This window comes from Armigeres subalbatus, chromosome 3 (assembly GCF_024139115.2).
Source record: "Armigeres subalbatus isolate Guangzhou_Male chromosome 3, GZ_Asu_2, whole genome shotgun sequence".
Classification (NCBI taxonomy): Eukaryota; Metazoa; Arthropoda; class Insecta; order Diptera; family Culicidae; genus Armigeres; species Armigeres subalbatus.
Window position 1 is genome coordinate 202740146 of NC_085141.1, and position 25688 is coordinate 202765833.

The window sequence follows — 25688 nt, forward strand, 5'->3', positions numbered from 1 at the left end:
CGAAGCGCTATTCAGCGCACCACTTCCGAAGTTAGGTTTAACGTACGGATTATGAGAAAAATCCAATTTCGCTAGCACCCAATTTCGGGTTTCAACTGGATTGAGTATACTAAGCTGGGCAAACCGCGAACCAGATGGCGGTAGAGAGCACACGTCAAACTCGAGCAAACCCATGCGCGCGCCACGAGTGGTCGATTGGTCAACTAATGATTATTTATTGTAGATCCAGTTGAAAACCGAACTGAGCTCTCGCGAAAATCGCATTTTCTCCCATTTCCGGATGTCGCAACTGCATTGCGAGTAGTGCGCATCTATGCCATACCCGTGCGCACCACTCGCGATGCAGTTGCGACATTCGGAAATGGGAGAGAATGAGAATGTCGCGAGAGCTCAGCTCGGTTTTCAACTGGATCTACAATAAATTAGCCAGTAAATTAGTGAACGATGATGATTTGCCGAGTGTTTGCTTGTCTGTACTAAATGGGCTAAAAGGGCTTAGGGACCCTTGGGAAAAAAACACAATTTCGTCAAAAATCCAAAAGCCAAATATACAGAAAGGCAAATTTTCAGAAAATATATAAAGCTCTTTTAGTGGAATGTATTCAACCGTCTAAGACGAATTAAGTACTCTCCATTTAATTCCACCAGTTAATTTTCGTTATCTTTGCAGATACGTATTTCGACCACAACTGTGTGGTCGTCTTCAATGTCTCGTACTTGACTCGACTTCAAGTACGAGTCAAGTACGAGACACTGAAAACGACCACACAGTTGTGGTCGAAATACGTATCTGCAAAGATAACGAAAATTAACTGGTGCAATTAAATGAAGAGTACTTAATTCGTCTTAATTCGTTATTAAGATTCAATTTAGTAGAGCCCTTATTTCAAGACAAGTGAAAAACGCACTCTTACCCCACCGGTGGGGTAAGAGTGCGCTTCGGGTGGGGTAAGAGTACGCATTTATCTAATCATGTGCTTTAAGTATATATCAACACAAATGAGAGTTAATAACATTTAATTGATGTTTAAAGAACATTTATAAGGGAATGTAATTCTTATAAGATTACGTAACTCTTAAAGGGGGAGGGGTTCCTAGAAATGTGCACTTGCATACGAAAAACCATTGTTTTTTTATATACAAAAAACTACAGAGGTAAAAATATATCAGATTTCGCGTAGCGTAAACAAAGGAATTTTCCTTGAAGAAAGTCTACCAATCACGTAACGTAAAATTTGGCTATTTCATCACCCCTCCCCCTATCTTACACTTTTTGTATTAATCCTCTAAAAATTATATGGATCGTCATACATCTCGCAACCCCTCCCTGCTAAGCGTTGCGTAATTTATGAATGTTTCTTTTGATTAAATGAAATTATCATTTAGATCAAATTGTGTTTTCGTACTATGTTTAGGTGTACAACAAGTCCTAATACAATTTCATTAATTCGCTTCAGTGCTTTGATCGCTAAGTCCTTTCTAACACCAAATTACTCCAACTTATCCTTAAAACTTGTGATAATTTTCGATTTCTGTCCCTTTTTTCTTAGTTGTGGATCTTTACGCTTTGGAAGTAGTCTTATTTCGGCCAAAGATACGGATTTGACATCAGAACTTGAAGATTCACACTCTATATATAGATTATCGAAATGGTATAATGTTAATAATAATAAAATCTTTATTAAAGAGGTTTTTAGCCCAAGGCTAGTTCACCTCCGATGTGGTATAATGTTCATCTGATTGAACGTATATATGGCAATGAAATACTAGTTGCGGAAACACAATTATTTTGAGCAAAATGACCAAAAAATGATCTAACTCCATATCTCCCTTGTTGTTTATTTAAATTGTACACAATTACAAATGATAATACCCCATAAAACATTTGACAGATGGTGAATTTCCTGATATACCGACAAAATCGGGTGCCGACGAAATCAACTGTTTTAATTACCGATGAAATCGGGTGTCAACGAAACCAACTGTTTCTACTACCGACGAAATCGGGTGTAATTTTGGGTGTCATAAAAATCAGCCTTCGCGATTGCCGACTAAATCTGGTGCCGACTTAATCATTCGTATGGACAACCTATTTTGTCGAGTGACTCATAGGAACTACTTAAATCGACGTATCAATCGATAGATTAAGTAGTGTTTATACAGCAGATTTAATCAGGGTAATGGTTGGTAGATCATATTTGCTTAGAGTATTTGTTTACTTAAGTGCTGTGCTGTGATTATTCAACAAAAAAAATAGTTAAAAAGTGAATATTTAGTTAGTATGTTGCAAAGTTTAGTGCAACAATGACAAGTATGTGTGTGCGCAGATAGTTCGCCCATTTTTTTTCCTCAATCGATTTTCTCGCAACAAGTTTCGAAGAAAATCCTGCTTCCTATTAAAAATTGGCCGGAACGGAGTATGGACTCAGAGGTAATGGCCAAAATACAGTATTTTATGCTCTTTGTTCAATAATTATTAGCTCGATTATTAGTGTGAAATTTGTTTCTATAGTTCCTCATTACAGTTTTGTGTACCAAAAATCCCACAAAAAATATTCGCTCATTTTAAAATACTTATCGTTTTTTTAATTTGGTCGCAACAGGTTGCATTCGACGAGGGAATCCAATCCTATTGTTTCCTAATGTAAATTGACCAGATCCAACTATGGGCTCTGAAGTTATGGCCAAAAAAACATTTTTAATTCAACAAACTCGATGGAGACGAATAATTTTGAATTTTTTTTCTATCTGCCTTTATTTCCCGTCGGCTTCTTTCCTCATCAGTGACAACTTTCTTCTTCTTCTTCTATGGCTCTACACTCCAACTGGAACTTTGCCTGCTTCTTAACTTATATTAGCATTAGTATTTTATTAGCATTCTTAAGCCCCAAACGCAATAGAACGGAACGGCGACGGAAACGGAAAATTTGACAGTTAGCCCATATATTTTCTGTCAAATTTGCCGTTTACGTCGGCGTTCCGTTGAATTGCGTTTGGGGCTTTACTCTGCCCGCCATTGTATGAGTATATATCTCGTGTGGCAAGTACAATGGATACACTGTACCCAGGGAGAATCGAACTCGCCGTCTCCGGATTGGCAGTCCTGTGCCTTTGTTCGTAAGGCTTTAACTGGAGACCCGGTGATACCCAAAAAGACGACTTCCACATTGGACCCTACATATTGTACCCATCAACATAAGGACTGCGACCTATAGGAAGATTGGATCCAAATAATTCCGTTTTAATTGATGCCAACGGCGACCATAAACATCACGGCTTTTTGGCAACTGTACTAACTAAATCAACTTATTATCGATCGATTAAATAAAATAAAATCACCCTATTTCGCCGGGTTGTGTTTGTTTTCCTTTTTAAATATCCGATTCATAGCTTATTTTAGAAGAACGTAAACAACCGGTTTCATCGGGTACCGTCTACTGTTTATAAAAATACAATCTTTAATCGAGCAATTAACTTCCTTTAAATCAGCCGATTTCGTCGGCTGTATTTCATTATTTGATTGAATCAGTTGATGAATCATCCAATTCTTCAGATTTTCTTCGATCTATTTCGTCGGTTTGATCGCTTTTCTGCTGTCGACTACGTTAGCCGATTAGTCTACCGACAAAAATGCTTCAAATCTATTGATTTAGTCGGCCGATTTAATGTATTGTTTAATCGCTAAACGCCCCTGTAAAGCTCCCATAAGCGTCTGTGCAACAAACAACCGATTAGTCGGATGCAAAGTAGGCCGATCCGACCGACGAAAACCGACTAAATCGTGGGAAAAGTAGGTGGGATGTTTTATGGGGTAGTTGGCCAGAATACCTGTCAAACTGATGCAGTGCTGCTAGTTCATCTTTTTTTTATTACTCCAAAAAATCGAAAACGTACTCTTACCCCACTCTACTCTAAGGGTTGCGGATGAAATATAGACATCATTTGTTACCTTATACTAATGACACACTGGTGGTACAAGTACCATGGTACAAGAATCTTGAAATGAGTTCCGTACTGATTATTGTCTTTATCAAAGATAGTCTTGGAATAATTTTCTTGTCCTCTTGTACCATGGTACAAGTACCACAGGTGTGTCCTTAGTATTAGTTAGATAGCAGGGTGATGCACTCTCGAATCTTCTATTCAATATAGCGCTCGAGGGAGCGATGAGGAGAGTTGGTGTGCAAAGAAGCGGTACCATTATCACAAGATCGCATATTTGCGGACGATATATATATTATCGGGAGTGATCGCCGTGCCGTGAAAGAGGCTTTTGCGCCTTTTAAGAGGGAGTAGTACTTTTGTGAAAAATTGGAAAAGTTGGTAACTCATAATTGTATTAAAACTGTACAGTCAAAATTTTTGAGAGAAACGATTTTTTTATTACCAGATTAATGCCGAATGGGCCTGTGCGATACATAAAAGTCTTCTCCATTCAGAAACTAGAAGAAAGTATGGAATGTTCGGCCACTTAGTTCTAAATACGTCATCTGGTTAAACTTCTCTCAATTTATATTTGCACAATGCATTGTAGTTTGTACAGAATATTTTAACCCCTTGCAATAAAATTCGATAAGATAACCCGTTTCCTTTATTTTTCCATCACTCTTGCGTTTCGACGAAGCCAACAAACATTTAAATATAACACTTTTGTAGAAAAATTTGCTCCATGTGGTTTCTGATCCTCTCAATTTGGTTTTTGTAGAACTCTCAAAAGATTGATTATTTTTCTATTGGGGTTGGGTTTTTCCTAGAGTAATCCCAAGCACGGTATAACTGAGCCAACTGAGTTAAAGCAACAAACACATTCACGGAGAATAGTCCATAGTTTTTCGGAATAATAACTAGTGAATATCTAGACCATATCAAACCAGTGGCAGCCAGCGAAGCAGATTGAGACACGGATAGCTGATCAGCTGGACGACGGAGATCACTCAAACCAGCTATGACTAGACCCTGTAATGGAGAAGGAATTTATTTCATCAACAAGTTCACCGAATACGAAACATTGAAAATTTTACCCATTTAAAAACAGGAGCCCAAAAGAAAACAGTTTTCGGACCTAGAAGAAAAGCAAAAGAACAATTAGTGCCAATTAGTTCATGAGTTTTGGTAAACTGTACTTAAGATTTCGATAAACTTAATGGAGTGATGGGTGATCGTTAATCTATGACTAAGTAAACTTTACCGCGTCATCGGTAAAAGTCTACTTCGACTAATTTCGGCAAAATAATTGTGTGTACAAATATATAAAGCCTGTCCACGTTAAATTTCGGACACTGAGACAATGTCCAACTGATGTGTAGCCATTTTATCTCTTTGGAGAAGAAGGAAAACCCGCTGAAAGAATAACATAAAGCGGAGAGATTTAACTGTCATGTAAATTGATCTCCTCAGTGGTCTGTGAAAATTTCAAAAAATCGCATTGGATGATGGGTGTCCGAAATTTAACGTGGACAGGCTTTAAATCAGTATCTCTGAAACACCCACCAGGCGAAAGTGTATGGTCTCTTCTTCCATGTCGTGGGTAAATTAAAATTTTCTATGGGGGATCCATCAAAAAGTATGAAAAAATGACCCCCGATAGAACATTTTATAATTGCACCTACGAAAGAGGAAAGCCTATAGGTGCTTATACTTTCAGCGACTGCTCATGGTGTCGTGTTACGGTGGAATGTGTCAGCAAGTAATGATAGGGCCAATAAAGCTACAAAAAAACATGATAAATTCACCTAGATTTCTCGAATCAATCGTTTGGTTTCGCCTTGGTGTGAGTGCCCAAACACAATGTGAACGGCAATCCGGCAGAACGGAACTGCGGCAGAGCGGAATTGTTCTAAAACTGCCGTTGCCGTTCTGCCGTTGCCGCTTTGCCGCTAACCAACCCACAATGTGAACGGTTCAAAGGCGATACTGACAGTTCAAAATAGCCACAAACAGTTTATTTTCGTAACATTATTGTCATTATTTTCACTCTTATTAGTATAATAAAAAGAAGGGCATCATGACTTGCTGCTTCTTCTAAAATATATACATTCGTAAGCAGATTTTTAGGCAAAAATATATTTGTTTACAAATCATCTTAAAAAAAACTCAGGCATTCTCATTCGTTGATCTTGATTGGGACGTTTGACGTTTACCGCTTTGCTGTTCCGCCAAGTTCCAAATTTCTGAGATTTAGTACAATGTCACTTTTGCCGCAGCGCCCTCATTGTGGGCTGCACCATATAGTTCCATGTGTTGGAAATTTGCCGTTACCGTTCTGCCGCATTGCCGTTCACATTGTGTTTGGGCACTGATACATATCAAAATAATTGCCTACACTAATAAAAATTTACACATTTTTATTGGCAAAAATCTAAAATACAAAATAAATAAATTTTATATGCTTTTCCCGATATTTTTTGTCAGATTTTCTCGCTTTTTATTCAACTAAGAAAAACAAAATTAGGGTAATAGTCAGGTCAATTTTGTATCGAAGCAACTGATAATTTGTAACGAACCTTTGAAATAGATACGTTCAATTAGCAACAACATGTTAAGCGAAATGCTTTAATCAAAAGGTCACTCCTGACAGAATCCAAGATACAAAGTGCTCGCGTTTTCGGGGATACATCACTCGATACGGAAGCAACGGACAACTGTCATTTTGATTTTTTTCACGCATGCTGCGACGCAGCAAAGCTGAATCAACAAAAATGACAGTTGTCCGCCGCTTCCGTATCGAGTAGTGTGCCCCCGAAAACGCGAGCACTTTGAAACTTGGATTCTGTCAGGAGTGACCTTAGAGCATATTGTTCACATAATGGAATTGAAATAAACTAACACTTGTTGTTATCTCTCATAAAACTCAACCCATCTGTTTATTGCTCCCAGTATTTATAGTATTATAAACAATAGCTTTTGTTTACCACTGATAATGATTGGGGCTGTCCACAAACCACGTAGACCGAAATTTCACATTTTCAAACCCCCCCTCCCCCCTAGTAGACTTTCGTAGACTTTTCCGAAACCCCTCCCCCACCCCCTTGAAGTCTACGTAGACTTTTTCAAATTTTACAAAATATCATATGTGATTGGAAAAAATATGGAAATCAACCACGTTTTCAGCAATTCAGCTTTACAAATCCATTTCAAAATCCATTGTGAACATTACAGTATGGGTGTCTACTCGTCTGTAAAAACAAAATTTCCTGATTTTTCCAGGTCTTTTACATTAATTTCCAGGTAAAAACAAACGTGCCATATATAGATTTTAGCAGCAAAATAATCAATTTAAAAAATTAAATATTGCGAAAAATATGTTGTAAATTACTTCCAGGAATTCCTTCGCAAGTTCACCCAGAAATTGCTTCAGCCATTCAATCAAAATTCCTCCAGGTATTCTTTTGAAAATTTCTCCATGGATTCCATCGGGAAATTCTCCGGATTTGAAGAATTACTTCAGAACTATTTTTTTATGATTTTTTTTTGAAATTTGGTTAAGAATTCTTTCGGAAATTCGTTTTAATTTTATTCCAGTTGTTTTTTTAAAAAAAAGCTTAAGAAAACTTCTTTAGGAAATGTTCCGGAAATATGTTTGGGAATTTCTTCAGGAAATCCTTCAGAACCTCTTATGAAAAATCCTTAAAGAAATATGTTGATGCAAAAATATGAGATTGCTGGGTCCATGACGTTAGGCATTAATACCTTCTTTATGTCGTGGGCTGTTTTTATGCTTAACATACTTTATGCCTAACGTACTCATGCCTAACGTCCTTATACATGTTCGCGATTACGCCATTTATGATCATAAATATCATGATAAACCACAACCTGATGCCATCCCCAATCCCCAAATATTCATTTTTTTTTCTTAGCTGTAACACGATTTTTATTACGATAAATAATCAAATCGTAATCTGATTAGGCTATTAAGCTTATTGAAGCATATTTTGGCAGAATAATTTCAATGGTTACAGTGTTAATAGCGTTCTATTACTGCTTTACTGTAAAAACCTTCAGGTTCTCTTTCGGGAATTTCTTAAAGAAACCATACGAAAAATCGTCCGGAAATTCGTTTTGAAATTCCTCCGGTGATTCTTTTCGGTTTTTATCTTGGAAATTCCTCCAGAAATATTTTAGAAAATTGCTTATCATTCTTATAGACACTCTTTTAGTGATTTCTTTGAAAAATTCCTTGGAAAACTTCCGTCCAGGAATTGAAAAATCCTAACTAATCTAGTATTTTTTTATAAAGAATTTCCGAGGGAACTCAAAAGAATACTCAGAGTACTCAAAAGATTTTACAAAGTAATCTAATTTAATTTCTTTTGGATTTGATTCCTCCTAGAGGATGTGCCACCGCCACCGGCACTTGCATCGGCGTGCCACTGCTTAAAATCTGTCTAGCATCTGAATTATTATAATTCATGACGGTTCAAATTAGTAGAAAACCCAAGATTTTCCAGAATTTCGAAAAATTTCGAGTTGAAATCTACAAGTCTACATTTCAATATTTTTTACGTGGAAATACCGTAGAATTTCCCGATTGATAACGTTCAAAGTTTCCAGGTAATACTCCAAGGAACTCTCCGTGATAATTTCGATGTTTTTCTTCAAAATTCCATGCAATATCCCGTTGAATAAATATCCATTGAAATCGCAAGACTTTTTTTTTCTAAATTCCAAAAGTTTTCCCGTTAAAATGCGAGTAATTTTCCGTGAAAATTAAGAATTATTTTCCGTTGAATTTTAGCATGGTTTCCTACAATATTTTGAAATTTCTTTTGCAAGATAGGAGCGATTTCCTGAGGAAATTAAAAAAAATCCTATTGACATTCGAAAGAGTATTCCAAATAATTTTCTTTTGAAATTATGGAGAATTTTAGTTGAATTTGTGGTAAATTTATCGTAAAAAATAGAATAAATTTTCATGAAAATCACAAATGCTTTCTTTCAAGAACTACAATATTTTTTTTGTGGAAACTCAAAGAGTTTTTGGTGGGAAATTCAAATAATTTCTAGTGAAAATTTTAAAAAATTTCTTTTCCATCGCTAATTCCAAAGAATTTGCATAAGAACTGCCGAAGAAATCGCCGTTAAATTTCGAAGAATTTCGTCTCTATGTATGTCCAAATAATTCCTCGCGAAAATTCCAAGAATTTCAGAAATGAAGAAAAATTTCCCGGGACTTCCCAGAAAATCTACAGTGGAAATTCTGAAGACTTTCTCGAGGAAATTTCGAAGATTTCTCCTTACAAGTTCCAAAGAATGTCTTCTGGAAATTCCAAAGACTTCTTTTTGGATATTCCGAAATGCTTTCTTTGTGAATTCTAAAGAATTTTCCGTTGAAGTGCGACATAATTTCCCGTGGAAATTCTGAATAATCACTTGTAGTTTCTAAAGAAATTCCTGCTGAAAATCAAAAGATATTTTAGTAGAATCTGCAATGTAATCAAGTGGAAATTTTGAATATTTTTCGAAAATTTTCATAGAACACTTTGGCGAATTTTTCTGCTCAGCACAGACGAATTTGCTATTGAAATCATAATATTTTTAGCCGTAGTTCAGGCTATTACTTCAGTGGAATCCATAAGAGATTCGAGTGATTATTTCGGTAAAGTCTTGCAAAAAAAACGGAAAAATCTAAAAAAAATCAAACAGGTGAACTTCGCTGCTGTATGACATGTCTTCAAAAAAAAATAAAAATAAAAAAGTCTACGTAGACTTTTAGTATACCCCCCCGTCCCCCTTCGTAGACTAACGTAGACTTTCACGAGACCCCTCTCCCCCCTCAAGAGTCTACGTGGTTTATGGACAGCCCCTTACATCAACATCGTTTCACATTCTTTTCTGCATCCTATCACGTTTACTATCGTAATTATTATTCAATTCTCGGAACTAGCCGTCGGTTCATTTCACTTGCTCTGCACTGACCGAAAACACTATATCCAACAGGAATAAAATGTATATGCCTTATTATTGAGGTCGAAATACGTATCTGTCGAAGGTATAATCAAGTGGTGGAAGGTGGAATTAAATGGAATTGTATGACAAGTAATAAAACTGCCCTTCTACACATACTTGTCCAAGTACTTGTCCCATGTTGGTTTTTGGAGATTTCAAGTTTTTATCAAAGAGCGGTCTATTCTCATGCATATTTTCCGAAAATATAAAAAAATACCGAATTTGTTCGAAAAATGAGTGAAAACAACATCAAGTCTGTTTGTCCCATTGTTGAATTTCTACGCATATCTGTCTCGCAGAGAATAAATTCATCATTATGGAATAATCTGTTATAAAAACGAGCGATGCTAATAGGGATAGTATTCGCTGATCATTTCTTTCAAGCTTGGCCACTTTCAGTGGTGAAAATGACAAGTTTTAAGGATCTTCATCCTAAGAGCATCATTATCGGTCGCGAGCATTTTAATCACCCGCGCAGCGCTTTCATTTTAGTTTCGTCACTCGTTTCCGTATCGGTCACTATTTTCGACTCTCAATTTGGTTGCTGGATTCCGTACCGGTGACGTTTGACAGTTGACAGTTCATCAAATAGCAGCGCTCTTATTGCGCTACCAAATTTGGTCACCTGTCAGTCGCGCTACTGTTATAGCAGCGCGTTTAGTAGCGACCGGTAAAGTGTCAAGTAATGATACTGCGCTGCCAAACGGCTTAAACTCACCACTGGTAATCTTGCTCTAAGTGATACAACTGTAATCTAACACATTCAACCACGTGGAGAGTAGAACTTTAAAAATAAAACATGAGGCAAGATATGTTGATCATAGTAGTCATTAAAGAAATCAACCATTCAGAGGGACTAACATGCGTAGGAATCTGCAAACACGGGCTATATTTCTCGGCATCACTGTCCCGTTAAACTATTTCCATCATTTAGACCATACATTATTTTTGATATATACAAAATATGAATGATTTCAATAAAATGGAGCTCTCTCATCAGTCTAGTGATGTAAACTCCTTAAATCTCCTACCCGCTAGAAGCAAGAAATGAAAATTGCAGTTTTATTCTACATGCGATTTTCTCGGTTGCATTTTTTTTAATTTGGTACAAGTATGCGTAGAACGGCAGTAAAAGACTTTCCACAAAAAACTCAAAATAATTTTCTTATCATATTTTTAATGTTTAACAGTTGAACATTAAAAATATGATAAGAAAATTATTTTGAGCTTTTTGTGGAAAGTCTTTACTTGTCATACAATTCCAGTTACTCTCAGTTTGATCTTATTCAGACTATTTCAAAGAATTTTACGATATATGTAAGTTACATTTTTTTCTTATAAAGTAAATCAAATTAAATCGAAGTTATTGCCTCGTAGCTTAGTGTTCATTAAGCGCTTTCACAGTTATTAACCGCCAGGTTACCATTTTTGCATTCGTATATCATGAGGCTAACACGATGATACACGATGCCCAGGGAAGTCGAGACAATTTCCAATCCGAAAATTGTCTAGACCGGCACAGGGAATCGAACCCAGCCACCCTCAGCATGGTCTTGCTTTGTAGCCGCACGTCTTACCGCACGGCTAAGGATGGCCCCAGAGAACTTAGCAATGCAGTAAGTAAACCAGTGTATAACCTTATCATAGTTATTGGCATTACTTTTCTAAAAATTCACAAAACAACGAATTTGAACACAGATTTAACCCGAAGACCAAAATGATTAATCTGTTTTCTAAAATAGATTGAGGCACATCAAAAAATTAGATTCGTAATTTAATCAATTTTACTTTTTCGATTTCTAGAATTAAAGCCTAGAATCTAAATCTTGGAGTTTTAATTGAAAAGTTATAAAGTTCCCACTTAATATTAGAATAACGTTTTCAAAGCTTTGGAATTTATTCCTTTTTTGTGTAACAAGTTAGAAAATTATCTTTCACCATCATAACCTTCTAATCTTCTATTATATTAGGTTAGTTGTGGAAAAATACTAAACTAAACATATTGTACTCTATAGAACCTTACAGATAATATCATAAAGTATTAAAAATTGCCATTTTCATAGATTTGTAGAATTTACAAATATAATTCCAAACAATTCTTGGACATGTGTTAAAATATATATTATTCACCGTATTTAATTCTGTGCAATTGAAAACGACATACAAATAATAGATGTACCTCGTCTAAAGGCAAGCTTGGACAATAACTTAAAGTTGAATACATTTATTCAAAAGAATTAATATTTCAATATTTGATTCTATGCTTGCCTTATAACATATTGTCTATCCGGAATAAAGCTAGAATGCTTTTTATACCGAAGTTGATTTTTTCTCCAGATACAGGCAACTTACCCAACTTCGGAAGTAGTGCGCTGGATTCGCCTAAAGATACGCTAAACAACGCATCAATTAGTTTGACAGAAAAAACTTCGGAAGAAAGTTCGGTTCGGAAGTCCCGACTTCCGAATTCTAACTTGGTGCTACGTCGACAATAATATTTGTGATATATGGCCGGGGTTCTACCAAATCACACCAAGCGCCAACATAAAACTACTCATATTTTTGCCCAAGTTTTCGCTTGGGTCACAAATCGCATAGGATATCCCTCAACCGCATAACTGAGGATATCCTATAACAAATGTTATATGCATGAATTGATATGAAATAATTTCCGGTTTCCGTTTACGTACAAAATATCACAAGTCAAAGTGACAACAAAAACTGGATCTGAGAAAAAGATTTTCTTAGTTTTTGTGCCTCACACACCATATACTAAAATCAAATAATTCAGTTAGAATTTTGTTCGCTAAAGATAAATTTTATCTGGGATATTCGGAGATATCAAGCTCATTTCCGGTCAATTGTGATATAAATATTTTGTCAATTTTATCATCAGATCGTGGTTTAGCTTACGTAATTTATGAATGGTACTTGTATTTATAATACCGTTAATTTAAATTCATTACTCCCAATGGCTAGAATACGGTTATATAACTAGATTTGGCAATGAAACCAAGGCCAATGTGCTACACAAATAAAATCCCTAATCTATTTAAAATAAGGCTTACCCGCTGCGTGATTCCAGAGAGGTCTCATTGAGTTCGGTACAAAGCGATCAGCTGTATTAACCAGGCCATTGTATATTTTCGACATTTTCCACAGTTCAACACTCAACAGTACTTACTAGCTGTTCACGATTCACGCAATTAAATTTCGCGACTTTACTCTCCTGATGGTTAACGTAATGTAAATCCTTATCAAATAAGCAAAAACAAACCAAAAACAACATCAACATCAGATCGCACGAATCTGAAGTATCCGAACCGAAGACGTCTCACCTAGGAATGGGCGATACCGATGATTAATCGGTATTTTGGATCGATTTTTTTATGCTCGATATTTGCCCGTATCGATTTTGACGTACACGCTAACCTGGAGCTACCCAGAATTATGTCAAAGTGACCCAAATTCAGCAAAACCGTGGTTACTCTAATTTGGGTTCGGGTACATAAACTCAAATCTGGGTAACAGTACAAGCGAAAAAATCTGGGTATCCAGTACCCAGCTCTTTTCGCTGCAGAATATTGTTATTGTATAAAAAATGTTAAAAAAATTCAGTTTTCCCCAACGTATATCATTTGAAGGTTGTGCCGACAATGCTCCGCCTTTATAAATTTGACCATTCTTACCTTATTTTTGCTGCATACAACGAAAAATTCCAACATTTTCTCCGGAATGCAACGTCGGCGCCATATTGCTGTATCCGAAAATGTTTAAGTCCCCATTTACCCAGATTTCGGGTTCGTCTGACTCAGATCCATTTTGTTGATATACCCAGATTTTGACAACCACTAATATCGCTAATAATACCGCTAACCGCTAATAATACACTGACCAGAACCATCTTCATTATGATTAAAAAATAAATATTGAAAACATTGTTTTTCTGGAATGACAAACTCAAATTCATAAATATGCGATTTTATGAAATTGAGTAAATGAAACTCAAAATAGAATAGGGTAAAGTGCCCAATAGTGGACACCCAACCAATAGTGGACCCTCCAGCCATTTTGCATTACTACAGCACAATGTAAACATTTTGCTATGAAATTCCATCGGGAGAACCTACCTTACAGTTCTATGATTGGATTACATGCATCGGAAAGTAAATGTAAAGTAAAAATAGATGATTTTTTACAATTCTATAAAAAATAAACACGAGAGTGTCCATTATAGGAATATTTTGGAGGGTCCATAATAGGGAAGAAGAACGTCCCAAAACGGAACATAAAAATCAAATGAAGTGTCGACTATAGGGAAGCAATTTTCTATTATGGACCCCCAGGGGGTCTACTATAGGGCGAATTCAGTCAGACTTTAAAATGTTAATTTCAACGAATGACGTCGAGTATTTGCGTGTTTCATGTATGTATCGTGAAGAGGAGATGCAGAGCTTGATATTAGATATCACGCAGAATTAATATTTTGATAATTTCCACTCCTTATGCCAGGAAGAGCAAAATTTCGCTACTAGGGGGTCCACTATTGGGCATTTTACCCTATCTTCCAAGGCGACTCAAAATTGAGTTACAGCCCATTAACTCAATATTTTGTCTTGAGCCAGTTTTTCCGATTTTGAGTTAAACTGGCCCAAATTTGAGTTCAGCTGAACGAGCGTGCATATCTTTTCAAGAACAAATACTCAAAATGGAATAAATAATACATTATAATTAAATTATTTATTTTATTATATCGTGGCACGACAATTTGTGATTCAAAATAGTAAAACTATAGGGAAAAATTAAGGTAATATTACAGAATGAAGGTTTTACAGTGTGAGGGAAAGTGCCTGGAAGTTCGATTTGGAGATTCGATGTCTTCAATATTGCTTTTTTAGAACAATCGTGCCATTTTCAAAATTTGTTCATGTTTTGATCGATCTTTCTGGCGTTGAGTTTCCTCCCGCGGTCTTCCAATGAAGAGATTGGGATTGTGCTGTCAATAATTTGTGCATTATTTTTATCAGCGGAGTTGCGGTTTGCATCATAAAATACTTTTTTTAAATTTATAAAGTGCAATCTATCATGGATACATCTTGTGAATTGAGCTCTGGTGATGAAAGTTCCTACGAACTTTTCAAGCAGGACACTTTGTTCGCAGAGAGTTTTCCGCTGATGAAAGAAATCCGCAGGCAAGGGAAACTGTGCGACGTTACTCTCAAGGTTAGTGTTTTATGGCGATTGCTGCATACTAGGTAATGTTTTATTTATCGCTTCATTCTACACTTTCTGATCCAGGTCGACAATCACTCGTTTTCTGCACATAGAATTGTACTAGCAGCTACAATACCTTACTTTTATGCAATGTTTACGCATAATATGGCAGAAAGTAGGATTAAAGAAATAACTATGAAGGAAATAGAGCCTCAGTAAGTATTCATTCAGATATTTGCCTAATAGTTTTGTAATTGACTGGTCTACGCATATGCGATTGTTTCATCCTTGACCCGAAAAATAGTTGTAACTACCAGGTTTTCGTTAACACTTATAAAATACAAATTACAAATCGTGGGTGTCTGTGCAATAATCTACTAGTAGGTATATATTAATTTATCCGTGTAGGTAACTGCATTGGTTCGTACAAGAGTTCCATGGCGATTTTGAGGATTGTGATTTTCTTTCAGAAATAAGCTTAAAGTTACCTTCAATTTTGAAAAAAGAAACGGGTAAAATAATAACTCGAAGCTATTTTAATTTCAACAGTGCTTCTCAGCGCTATTTGTACCTACTGATCTCGTTACGATCTTTGTTTAGACCCGTGACAAGCGGTGTTAATCCTGTAAGGACACCGTTCTGGGAAAAAAACCTCTTAGAAGGTCACGTATCCACGCTCAGCAATGAGCATTAATAAAAACAAGAGGAAGAGGCAGTCTCTAAAGTCTCCACATCCTTCTAAGAAACAAGGTTTTATGACCGTCTTGCCAAAACGCGGAAAAAATGTTAAAAATACTGGCAACACGGACGTGAAGATATCATGACAATTCCAACATTCAATACACACGTTTTCCAGTGAGCGAGCTTTTGCTATAAACGCTCGATTAAAAGCTCGCGCTGATGTAACGCACAGTCAGTGTGTAGACACACATATAGATATAGACACTAGAGACTTCAATGCGTGGGCGATAGAGTGGGGAAGTCGCTTTACTAACCGGAGAGGGCAAACGCTGCTAGAGGCTTTCGCCAAGCTGGATGTCGTGCTGTGCAACGAAGGCTCCAAAAGTACCTTCCAGCGAAACGGAGTGGAATCGATAATAGACGTAACGTTCTGCAGTCCAAGTTTGGTCGGTGATATGCAGTGGATGGTCGACGACGGTTACACCCACAGTGACCATCTAGCTATCCGGTACAGGATAGGCAGCGAGGCAAGAAGAGAAAGCCGGAGAGCTACTCCCACAACCCGGTCGTGGAAGGTCGCCCACTTCGACGGTGGGACCTTCAGTGAAGCTATGGGTCTGGAAGAAAACACGGGAAGTTTAAGCGGCGACGAACTGGTTGCGGTCCTGTCTCGAGCTTGTGACGCGACCATGCCGAGGAAGGTGCGACCACGGAACTGCAGGCCACAGGTATACTGGTGGAGCGATGAAATTGCAGCCCTTCGAGCAGCCTGTCTCCGGGCTAGAAGAAAAACGCAAAGGACACGCTTGGCGGAAGTGAGGGAGGAACGCATCGAGCAATTCAAAGCAGCGAGACTGGCTCTAAATAAGGCCATCAAAGAAAGCAAGAAAGCCTGCTTCGACAGACTGTGCCAGAGCGCCAACTCGAACCCATGGGGAGACGCCTATCGGGTGGTGATGGCCAAAACAAGAGGAGCACTGGCTCCTCCCGAGCGATGTCCAACGAGGCTGAAGACTATAATCGAGGCACTATTCCCGCACCACGGCCCAACCCACTGGCCGCCAGCAGCGAGGGTAGCAAATGATGAAGCGGTGGAGAGGGTGACGGTAGAAGAGATATTGACGGTGGCAAAGTCCCTCGACCCGAGTAAAGCACCTGGTCCGGACGGGATCCCGAATATGGCATTGAAGGCAGCCATAACGACTAACCCGAACATGTTTAGGTTGGCCATGCAGAAGTGTCTGGACGAGAGGACATTCCCGGATATATGGAAGAGACAGCGTTTGGTCCTGTTACCGAAACCTGGCAAGCCACCAGGAGACCCCTCAGCGTACAGACCAATCTGTCTTATAGACACGGTAGGGAAGCTACTGGAGAAGTTGATCCTGAACAGACTGTCGCCGTACGTCGAGGGAGGTAGGAGGATTATCGAGCGAGCAATTCGGCTTTCGGAGAGGAAGGTCTACTCTGGGTGCCATTAAATCGGTGGTTGACACTGCAAAGGTCGCCATCGAATGCAAGCGGCGCGGTATACGTTACTGCGCAGTAATAACACTCGACGTGCGGAATGCATTCAACAGTGCGTGCTGGATGGAGATCGCGAACTCGTTGCTTCGGCTGGGAGTACCGGTAGGGCTGTATAAGATTCTGGGAAGCTACTTTCAGAATCGATTATTGATCTACGAGACAGACGAAGGCTTGGCTACCGCCCCCATCACGGCAGGTGTCCCACAGGGATCAATTTTGGGTCCATTGCTGTGGAACGTGATGTACGATGGCGTGCTGCGGTTGAAGCTCCCGCCAGGAGTCAAGTTAGTGGGATTCGCCGATGACGTAACCATGACCGTGTACGGAGAATCCGTCGAAGAGGTCGAATTGACTGCAGCCTATTCGATCAGCCTAGTGGAGGAATGGTTGCGCAGCAAGAAGCTACAGTTGGCGCATCATAAAACGGAGATGATAGTCGTTAACAATCGGAAATCGGTTCAGGAGGCGACAATTAGAGTCGGCGGCTGCGACATCACCTCCAAGAGATCTCTGAAACAATTGGGGGTGATGCTCGACGATAAGTTGAGCTTTAAAGTCATGTCGACTACGCCTGCCAGCGCGCGTCGACGGCGATAGCGGCACTATCGAGGATGATGGCGAACAACTCTAGGGTGTGCTCCAGCAAGCGCAAGCTGCTGGCAAGCGTGGCGGTTTCAATACTACGATACGGAGGACCAGCTTGGGTGTCAGCGTTGAGCGTAAACTGCAACGTGCGAAAGCTGGAGAGTACTCATAGGCGAATGTGCTTGAGAGTTATCAGCGCATATCGCACCGTATCTCGCGAAGCGGCTTGTGTACTCGCAGGCATGATGCCTATCAAACTGGTGGTGGAGGAAGACGAGGACAGCTACGCCTTCAGGGGCACCGATAACGCTCGAAAGAGTATCAAGGCAGCAACGGTAGCCAAATGGCAGAGGGAGTGGGACAACTCGGCTAAGGGAAGGTGGACCCATCGCTAGTCCCAAGTGTGTCGGCATGGATTAGCAGACCTCATGGAGAGCTAAACTTTGGCTTGACCCAGTTCTTAACAGGCCATGGATGCTTCAAGTGGTACCTAAACAGGTTTGGTCACGCGGCTTCTCCCACCTGTCCGCAATGCCCAGACGTGACAGAAACGGCTGAACACATCCTGTTCACATGTCCTCGGTTCGAAACGGAGAGGAGTGCGATGTTGGGGGCATGCGGAACGGACACCAACACCGATAACATCGTCATAAAATGTGCCAGAACCCAGAACAGTGGAGAGCGGTTGCAAGAGCGACGTCCAGGATAGCCGACATCCTGCAACGAAGTTGGCGCATAGAGCAGCAGCAGGCAGCCGTTACGGATAGCGGACCATGAGTCGTGGAAGTCGTGAATATATATGTCGATAATGGATGGGAACGACAGCGTCGCAACTGTATTCAGCTTGCGGCGAGCGCGTAGCCGCAGAACGTGGCGAAACGGCCGGGTTCGGAGGAGCTCCCGCTTTCGGGAAACTTCTCGTCGGAGTAGGTTAGATCCGCCGTCGGGGACTATCCGAGTCGTTCGCGATCGCGACCGAGGCGGGAGCTAAATGGCTCAATGAATAAGGTGAGAGCTGAATGGCTCAAGGCAAATGAAACTCGGTTATCGGAGTAGGCTAGGTCCATCGCCGGGGATCAGCTGAGTAGACCGTGGCGTGCGAATGTACCGGCTTCGGGTCGTCGGGGCACCATTGAACTGGAAGTTATCTCCACCCGGAATCTTTGGATTGACCTCGGCACTCGCCCGGTCACCCGTTGAGACGGGTCGTCGGTTACGGGGGAGCTTCCGACGTCGGGGAACTCCCTGTCGGAGTAGGATTGATCCACCGCCGGGGACTATCCGAGTAGTCCGCGACCAAGGTGAGAGCTGAATGGCTCATCGGTTAAGCAAGAAGCTGAAAGGCGCAGTTCATGGGAAATCGGTTAATCGGAGTAGGCCGGGTCCACCGCCGTTGCCCAGTTCAGCGGTTCGTGCCGCGGGAAAGCCCCTGCGTCGGGTCGTCGGGCACCACTGAACCGGAAGCTATCTCCACCGGAATCTTTGGCCTGACCTCGGCACTCGTCCGGTCACCCGTTGAAGTGAGAATGTGCGTAGGACTTGAGCGGATCTATGAACATGCATACCAGGTGAATGTGTAGTGTTGGTAATGTAACAGCCATCCACGAATGCGGGTCGTCGGTATCGGGGAGCTTCCGCCGCCGGGGACTCCCCGTCGGAGTAGGGTAGATCCGCCGCCGGGAGACTATCTGAGTAGCTTGCGAGCACGTTGAGAGCTAAATGGCTCTAAAATAAAAAGGAAAGTAGATGCGTTGCTGAATGGCACAAGGAAAAAAAAGTAAAGGGCTTAAGGGCCCACGCTTTTTGTGTGCTTGCTGGCACCAATAAAGGGAGCCAAAGGGCTCAGACGTACGACAAAACATCGAAGAGAGGCACTGTGAAAGGTGTTGTTTTGGGAGGAGTACTTTTAGTACTGCTTTTCCCCCAGAAGTAATACTGAAAGGTAGTCCCAGGGGAATTGTGCATTAGAAGAGGGTAACTCAAGTAACCTTCTGTTGCTTGGGTGGGTTTAGTGGGTCCGGCGGTCTGGCCTTCTGCCAACCGCGCCAACCCCACTCCCTGAGTGATAATTTCAGGTGTCTGTATGCAGATTTGCCTTCATCCCTCTGAAAAAAAAAAAAAAACAGGAAAAAAAAAAAAAAAAAGACACTAGAGATAATGTTATCAATCACTATTGGAATATGCGCTTCTTACATGACTATGACAATGATGCCAATAAATATTTATCCTTTTGAAACCAAGAGAAACTTCTGTTTTATTTTTACGTAGTTAACGCTGAATAATCCTTGATTATTCTAACAGGTTATGAGCCCAGTAGTCAACTGTGAAAGAAGATATTCGAAACGGCAATTGTTGAAGAAATGTCAGTGGAAGCAGAAGCTGTCAATCAACAAGCTAGTGGTCATACTAGCAGATTCTCATCCGAACGCGGACCGAGTAGCAGTGCGGCAGTTATTCGAAGCGAGCGGTGCTTCGTGTTTGATGGCACGGAGGGTAATTTTCCCGCATGGAAGTGGAGAATAGAACACCGGCTGACAAAAATGAAATTGATTCATACTTTGTTGCGGACGCCGGATGAAGAGCAATGTGCAGTTCCGATCGCTGGGGAGACGGCAGAGGCAGCAGAAGCAAGAAAGGCAGAGTATCAACGTCGTGTGGATGAAGACATCGAAGCGGTGGATGAAATAGTGATGGCGGTTAACAATGACGTTCTAAATCGGATTCTTGGTCTCACGTACGCGAAAGAAGTTTTCTCCGTGCTCACGCAGACGTACCAGAAGGTAGGCACGGGTGCGCTGATCAATATGCGTCAGCGTTTGTTTTCGTTGAAAAACCGCAACTTTTCTTCGTTGAATAGCCTGTTCGACGAATTCGACATGATTATCAGGGAATTAGATTGCATGCAAGCAAACCTCACGGTTAGTGAGAAGATGCATGCGCTTTTAATTGCTATTCCTGATCGCTATAACCATGTTCGTGGAGCATTAACGGTCCTTTCAAATGAGGAATTATGCAACAAGCCGCTGGGTGAAATAAAGCGTATGTTTCTCGACGCGGAGTTTAATTTCGATTCCCTAGATCATCTGGACAAAGTGTTGCGCTGTTCAACAAAAAAGAACAAGAAGGACGTAAACAAATGTTTCGGGTGTGGTGAAACCGGTCACTATAAATCGAAATGTCCTAAATTGAAGAAGCAGGGGAAGAAACGTTTTCAAGCGCATGCGATGCTGGCTGGGCGTTGCATGAAGAAGTCCGTTCGTTTTGTTGTGGATTCTGGAGCAACCCAACATATGGTGCACGACGAAAAGCTGCTGGAGGATGCTAAAGTTTTAGTGGATCCGGTCTACATCTCGACTGCCAAGAAAGGTGAAGAGCTTCGGGGTACGAAGAAAGGGAAAATTACTTTAAAGTCAGCAGTGGGAATGAATAAAATTCAAAAAATTACACTGTATAACGTGCTTTTTATTCCGGGTTTGGAAACAAATCTTCTTTCAGTAAGAAAGATAAATGAATCGGGGAAAAGAGTTACTTTTCAAGAGAATCGTATTAGTATTAAAGCCTTTGGCGAAGTTATCGCAGAAGGGATGTATGCGATGGTCTCTATTGTTTGGATTTTATTTTGGAAACAAATGACGATTCGTTGGCACTGATTAGCAAAGAAGTAAGTATAGACAATCTGCATAGAAGATTGGGGCATCTGAGTTTTTCAGGAATAGAGAAACTATTGAAAAATCAGATGGTTGAAGGAATTGAATGTTCGCTAGCAACCGAAATGAGAAATGTGAAACTTTGTGAAAGTTGCATAGCGGGAAACAAAGCAGAAATAAATTTATTAGTATGGAACTACCAAGATCAAGCAGGCCGCTTCATATAGTACATTCTGACGTATGCGGTGCAATGGAAGAAGAAACGTACGATGGATACAAATATTTCGTATCATTTATCGATGATTACACTCACTTTATCAAAGTTTATTTGATTTCAAAGAAAAGTGAAGTATTTGAACGATTTAAGGAGTTCAAAGCCATGGCGGAGACACACTTTGGTCAAAAGTTGTCTATTCTGAGATGCGATAATGGTGGTGAATACATCGGAAAGGAATTTCGGAACTATTCTAAAACGTTCGGAATTCAGATGCACTTTACGGTACCGTACACGCCTCAGCAAAATGGTGTGAGTGAACGTGTTAACAGAACGTTGATGGAAAAAGTAAGGGCAATGCTGTTTGACAGTGGTTTGCATAAAGAAATGTGGGGTGAAGCGTTGTATTGTGCAACTTATCTTACAAATCGTTCTCCCACAACGGCAATAACAGAAAATAAAACTCCTTATGAGAAATGGTTCGGTAAACGGCCAAATCTTAGTAATTTGAGGGTTTTTGGTTGTGTGGCTTATGCACAGATACCAGGTAATAAAAGACAAAAGCTTGACGTGAAATCGAAAAAGTTTATATTTGTGGGTTACGCAAATAACGGTTTTCGGCTTTGGGACAACCATGCAAGGTTATTGCAGATCGAAAGGAATGTAATTTTCGATGAAGAATCACTATACAAACAAAGTATCATTGAGGAAAATAATGCTCATGGGTCACAGCCGAGTACTGAAAAATTTCACGAAACGTTTGTTTGGAAAAATATGCAAGCAGAAGGAACTCTGAATGATACAAACATTAACTTGAGCATGATCTCAGAAGAAGATGGAGATACCATTTTAGGAGATCCGTTAGAGTACGCGGAAGAAAGTGAATATGAATCTACAATTGAAGAGCAGGATGAAGGCAGTGACGGAGGCACAGAGGTGCCACAGCAGATACGACGCAGTACAAGGAATATAAAGCTTCCAGAACGATTTGGGGGTTACCAAATGGCAAAATTGCTTCATCAGTAGGAGATGTGCCTCAACATATAGAAAAATTGAAGCTTCGAAATGATTGGGAGCAATGGAAAGTTGCTATTAACGATGAGCTAAAATCTCTTGAATGTAATCAAACCTGGAAGTCAGTTGAAGGTACTATAACTCAAAACACCATCAAGCAAATGTGGGTGTTCAACATAAAGGATGATGGGCGATACAAAGCCAGATTGGTAGCAAAAGGTTGCTCACAGCGACCAGGGTTTGACTATCAAGATACATTTGCACCTGTATCAAAAATAGAAAGTATTAGAACAATTCTTTCCATAGCCAATGAGAAGAATTTACTGATACATCAAGTGGATATTTCAACTGCTTTTCTAAACAGTCGTTTGGACGAAGTCTTATATATGCAACTTCCCAACGATGACGTAGGTCAAAGTCGAACTGTTCTTCTACAGAAAAGTTTGTATGGGCTAAAACAAGCTAGTAGAAGTTGGAACAGAGAATTAGATAAAGCGTTACAGCACTTGAAGTTTACACAGTTACAAAGTGATAATTGCGTATATAGGAATCATGACAGAAAACTAATTTTAGTTGTATATGTAGACGACATATTAGTTGTTGGTTCTCATATTAAGGAAATATGCTGGTTTTATTCGGAGCTTAAGAAGTTATTCCAATTAAAGGATTTAAATGAAGTAAAGCATTTCCTAGGTATGGATATTGAAAGAGATTTCGAGAAACAGACTTTGAAAATCTGCCAGTCTGGCTACACTGAACGGATTTTGAATCGCTTTGGTATGAGTGAATGTAAACCCGTAGGAACACCATTAGAACCGAATATGAAATGGATAAAAACAAACGAAGGTGTATCGGATGAGGGTAACCATCCATACAAAGAGCTATTAGGATGCCTACAATATTTAGCTTTAACTTCGCGACCTGATATCAGTGCTGCGGTAAACACACTGAGTAAGTTTCAAAGCTGTGCTACAAATGAACACTGGGGAGGTCTAAAGCGTATTTTACGTTATCTCCGAGGCACAACAGAAACATTTATAATGTTTCAAAGAAATGAAAAAGCTTTAACTCTCCAGGGGTTTGCAGATGCAAACTTTGCTAATGATGAGACTGATAGGAAATCTGTCTCTGGGTATGTTTTCCAAGTCTATGGAAATTTAGTTTCGTGGTCAACAGTAAGTTTGTCTACTACCGAAGCAGAATTAGTTTCGTTGTGTTCGGCCGCTAAAGAGGGTTTCTGGTTAACAAAATTCCTTGAAGAACTCGATATTGACAGGAGCCGTATACTTATCATGGAGGATAATATACCCTGCATTAAATTCTCAGAAGAACCACGAATTCACCAGCGGATGAAGCATTTGGATATTAAATACATGTTCATCAGAGAATTGATCAAGAATGGAAAACTACAATTGAAATTCGTTCCGTCATCAGAACAGCCAGCCGATGCTTTTACGAAAGGGTTACCCAAATCTCAACATCGAAAGCTATTTAATATTTTGAATGTAAGAATTGAGGGGAAGTGTTAAAAATACTGGCAACACGGACGTGAAGATATCATGACAATTCCAACATTCAATACACACGTTTTTCAGTGAGCGAGCTTTTGCTATAAACGCTCGATTAAAAGCTCGCGCTGATGTAACGCACAGTCAGTGTGTAGACACACATATAGATATAGACACTAGAGATAATGTTATCAATCACTATTGGAATATGCACTTCTTACATGACTATGACAATGATGCCAATAAATATTTATCCTTTTAAAACCAAGAGATACTTGTGTTTTATTTTTGCGTGGTTAACGCTGAATAATACCTGATTATTCTAACAAAAAATACATAGAAGGAAGCAGCAGACTTCAGATATTCCTGCTAACTCTAACATTGGAAATAATGCTTCTATCGAACTGAGTAATCTGTTCGAATTGATTCATGAGCAAATCGAATCTACCTCTAGCCCGGGTGATTCGATTCATGCGCCAATTCCGATTCATGACCAAGAATCGAACTCGCCATCTCCGGATTGACAATCCTACGCCTTTCATCCTGGCTACTGGAATTTCTCATGAATTTTATTTAGTTCACTTTAACAAAAGTGAATAAAATAATATAAAAATTTGGAAAAGGTCTGCATTATGCCCCATGTCCCATGGGAGCTTTTCCGCAGGCCTGGGGGTAATTTCCAAAACCACACTCAGTGCCGTAAGTGCCAAAAGTGGGGTCACGGAACTAAACATTGCCACATGGATGCTAAATGCATGATTTGTGGCGAAATCTCTCACGCCAAAGACGCCTACCCTGTGAGAGAAGATTCCAATAAATTTAAATGTGCCAATTGTGGGGGCAATTACGTTTTCAATTTCCCGTGAAAAATTGATGCAGGCAGGCAAAATTTCGTTTCTTAAAATATACCGACGATGAATGATTTTCATACCCAATTTTCCACGGAAAATAAAGGTCGTGCTAACGATTTTAATATTCTAGTTGAACAATTGCATCACATGATTGATGTAATGTTCAATTTCCAAAACTGGAGCTGTTCAGGTATCAAATTTACTCAAAAAATGGTTGTTGACTACGTTTTATAGGATCAAAATATGTTTTTTTGAAAATTTGAATTGGAATGCTTGATCTTTGAAGGGTAAGGAAGATAAATTATTCAACTTCCCAACAGTTCATAATGTTCATAACAACAGTTCAACATTGCCATTATAACTGAAACGTTAAAATCAGGACTTTCCATTAAAAGAGATCCAAATTACTATATTTATCGAAATGCTCGTCTTGACACCGCCTGGACACAAATTATAATCTTCTTTCGAAACCAAAGTTTTTTAAACTTGGGAGTTTCTG

General features: G+C 39.6%; 2 protein-coding genes across 2 annotated transcripts in view; one reads left to right on the forward strand and one right to left on the reverse strand.

Annotated features, from left to right (window-relative positions):
- Positions 1–4494: 4494 nt before the first annotated feature.
- Positions 4495–13286, reverse strand: LOC134223828 (mitochondrial pyruvate carrier 2-like). The gene is made up of 3 exons (XM_062703041.1): positions 13017–13286; positions 5022–5062; positions 4495–4956 (listed from the first exon to the last, which is right to left on the reverse strand). The coding sequence occupies exons 1-3, from the start codon at positions 13099–13101 to the stop codon at positions 4723–4725; spliced, it is 360 nt and encodes a 119-aa protein (XP_062559025.1). The 5' UTR covers positions 13102–13286; the 3' UTR covers positions 4495–4722.
- A 1592-nt stretch (positions 13287–14878) lies between these two features.
- Positions 14879–25688, forward strand: part of LOC134226764 (kelch-like protein 18) — a 121504-nt gene continuing 110694 nt past the window's right edge. The window contains exons 1-2 of the mRNA XM_062707736.1: positions 14879–15171; positions 15247–15377. Of these exons, the coding sequence (XP_062563720.1) occupies positions 15034–15171; positions 15247–15377 (269 nt within the window). The 5' untranslated portion in view covers positions 14879–15033. The remainder of the gene's footprint in view (positions 15172–15246; positions 15378–25688) is intronic.

Excerpts from the sequence above, each read along its gene's own strand:
- LOC134223828 (XM_062703041.1), bottom strand. The coding sequence starts at position 13,101 with ATGTCGAAAATATACAATGGCCTGGTTAATACAGCTGATCGCTTTGTA. Across the intron at positions 5,063-13,016 it reads TCTCTGGAATCACGCAGCGG|GTCCGAAAACTGTTTTCTTT; the intron begins GTAAGCCTTATT and ends CTTTTCTTCTAG. Across the intron at positions 4,957-5,021 it reads GGGCTCCTGTTTTTAAATGG|GGTCTAGTCATAGCTGGTTT; the intron begins GTAAAATTTTCA and ends TCTCCATTACAG.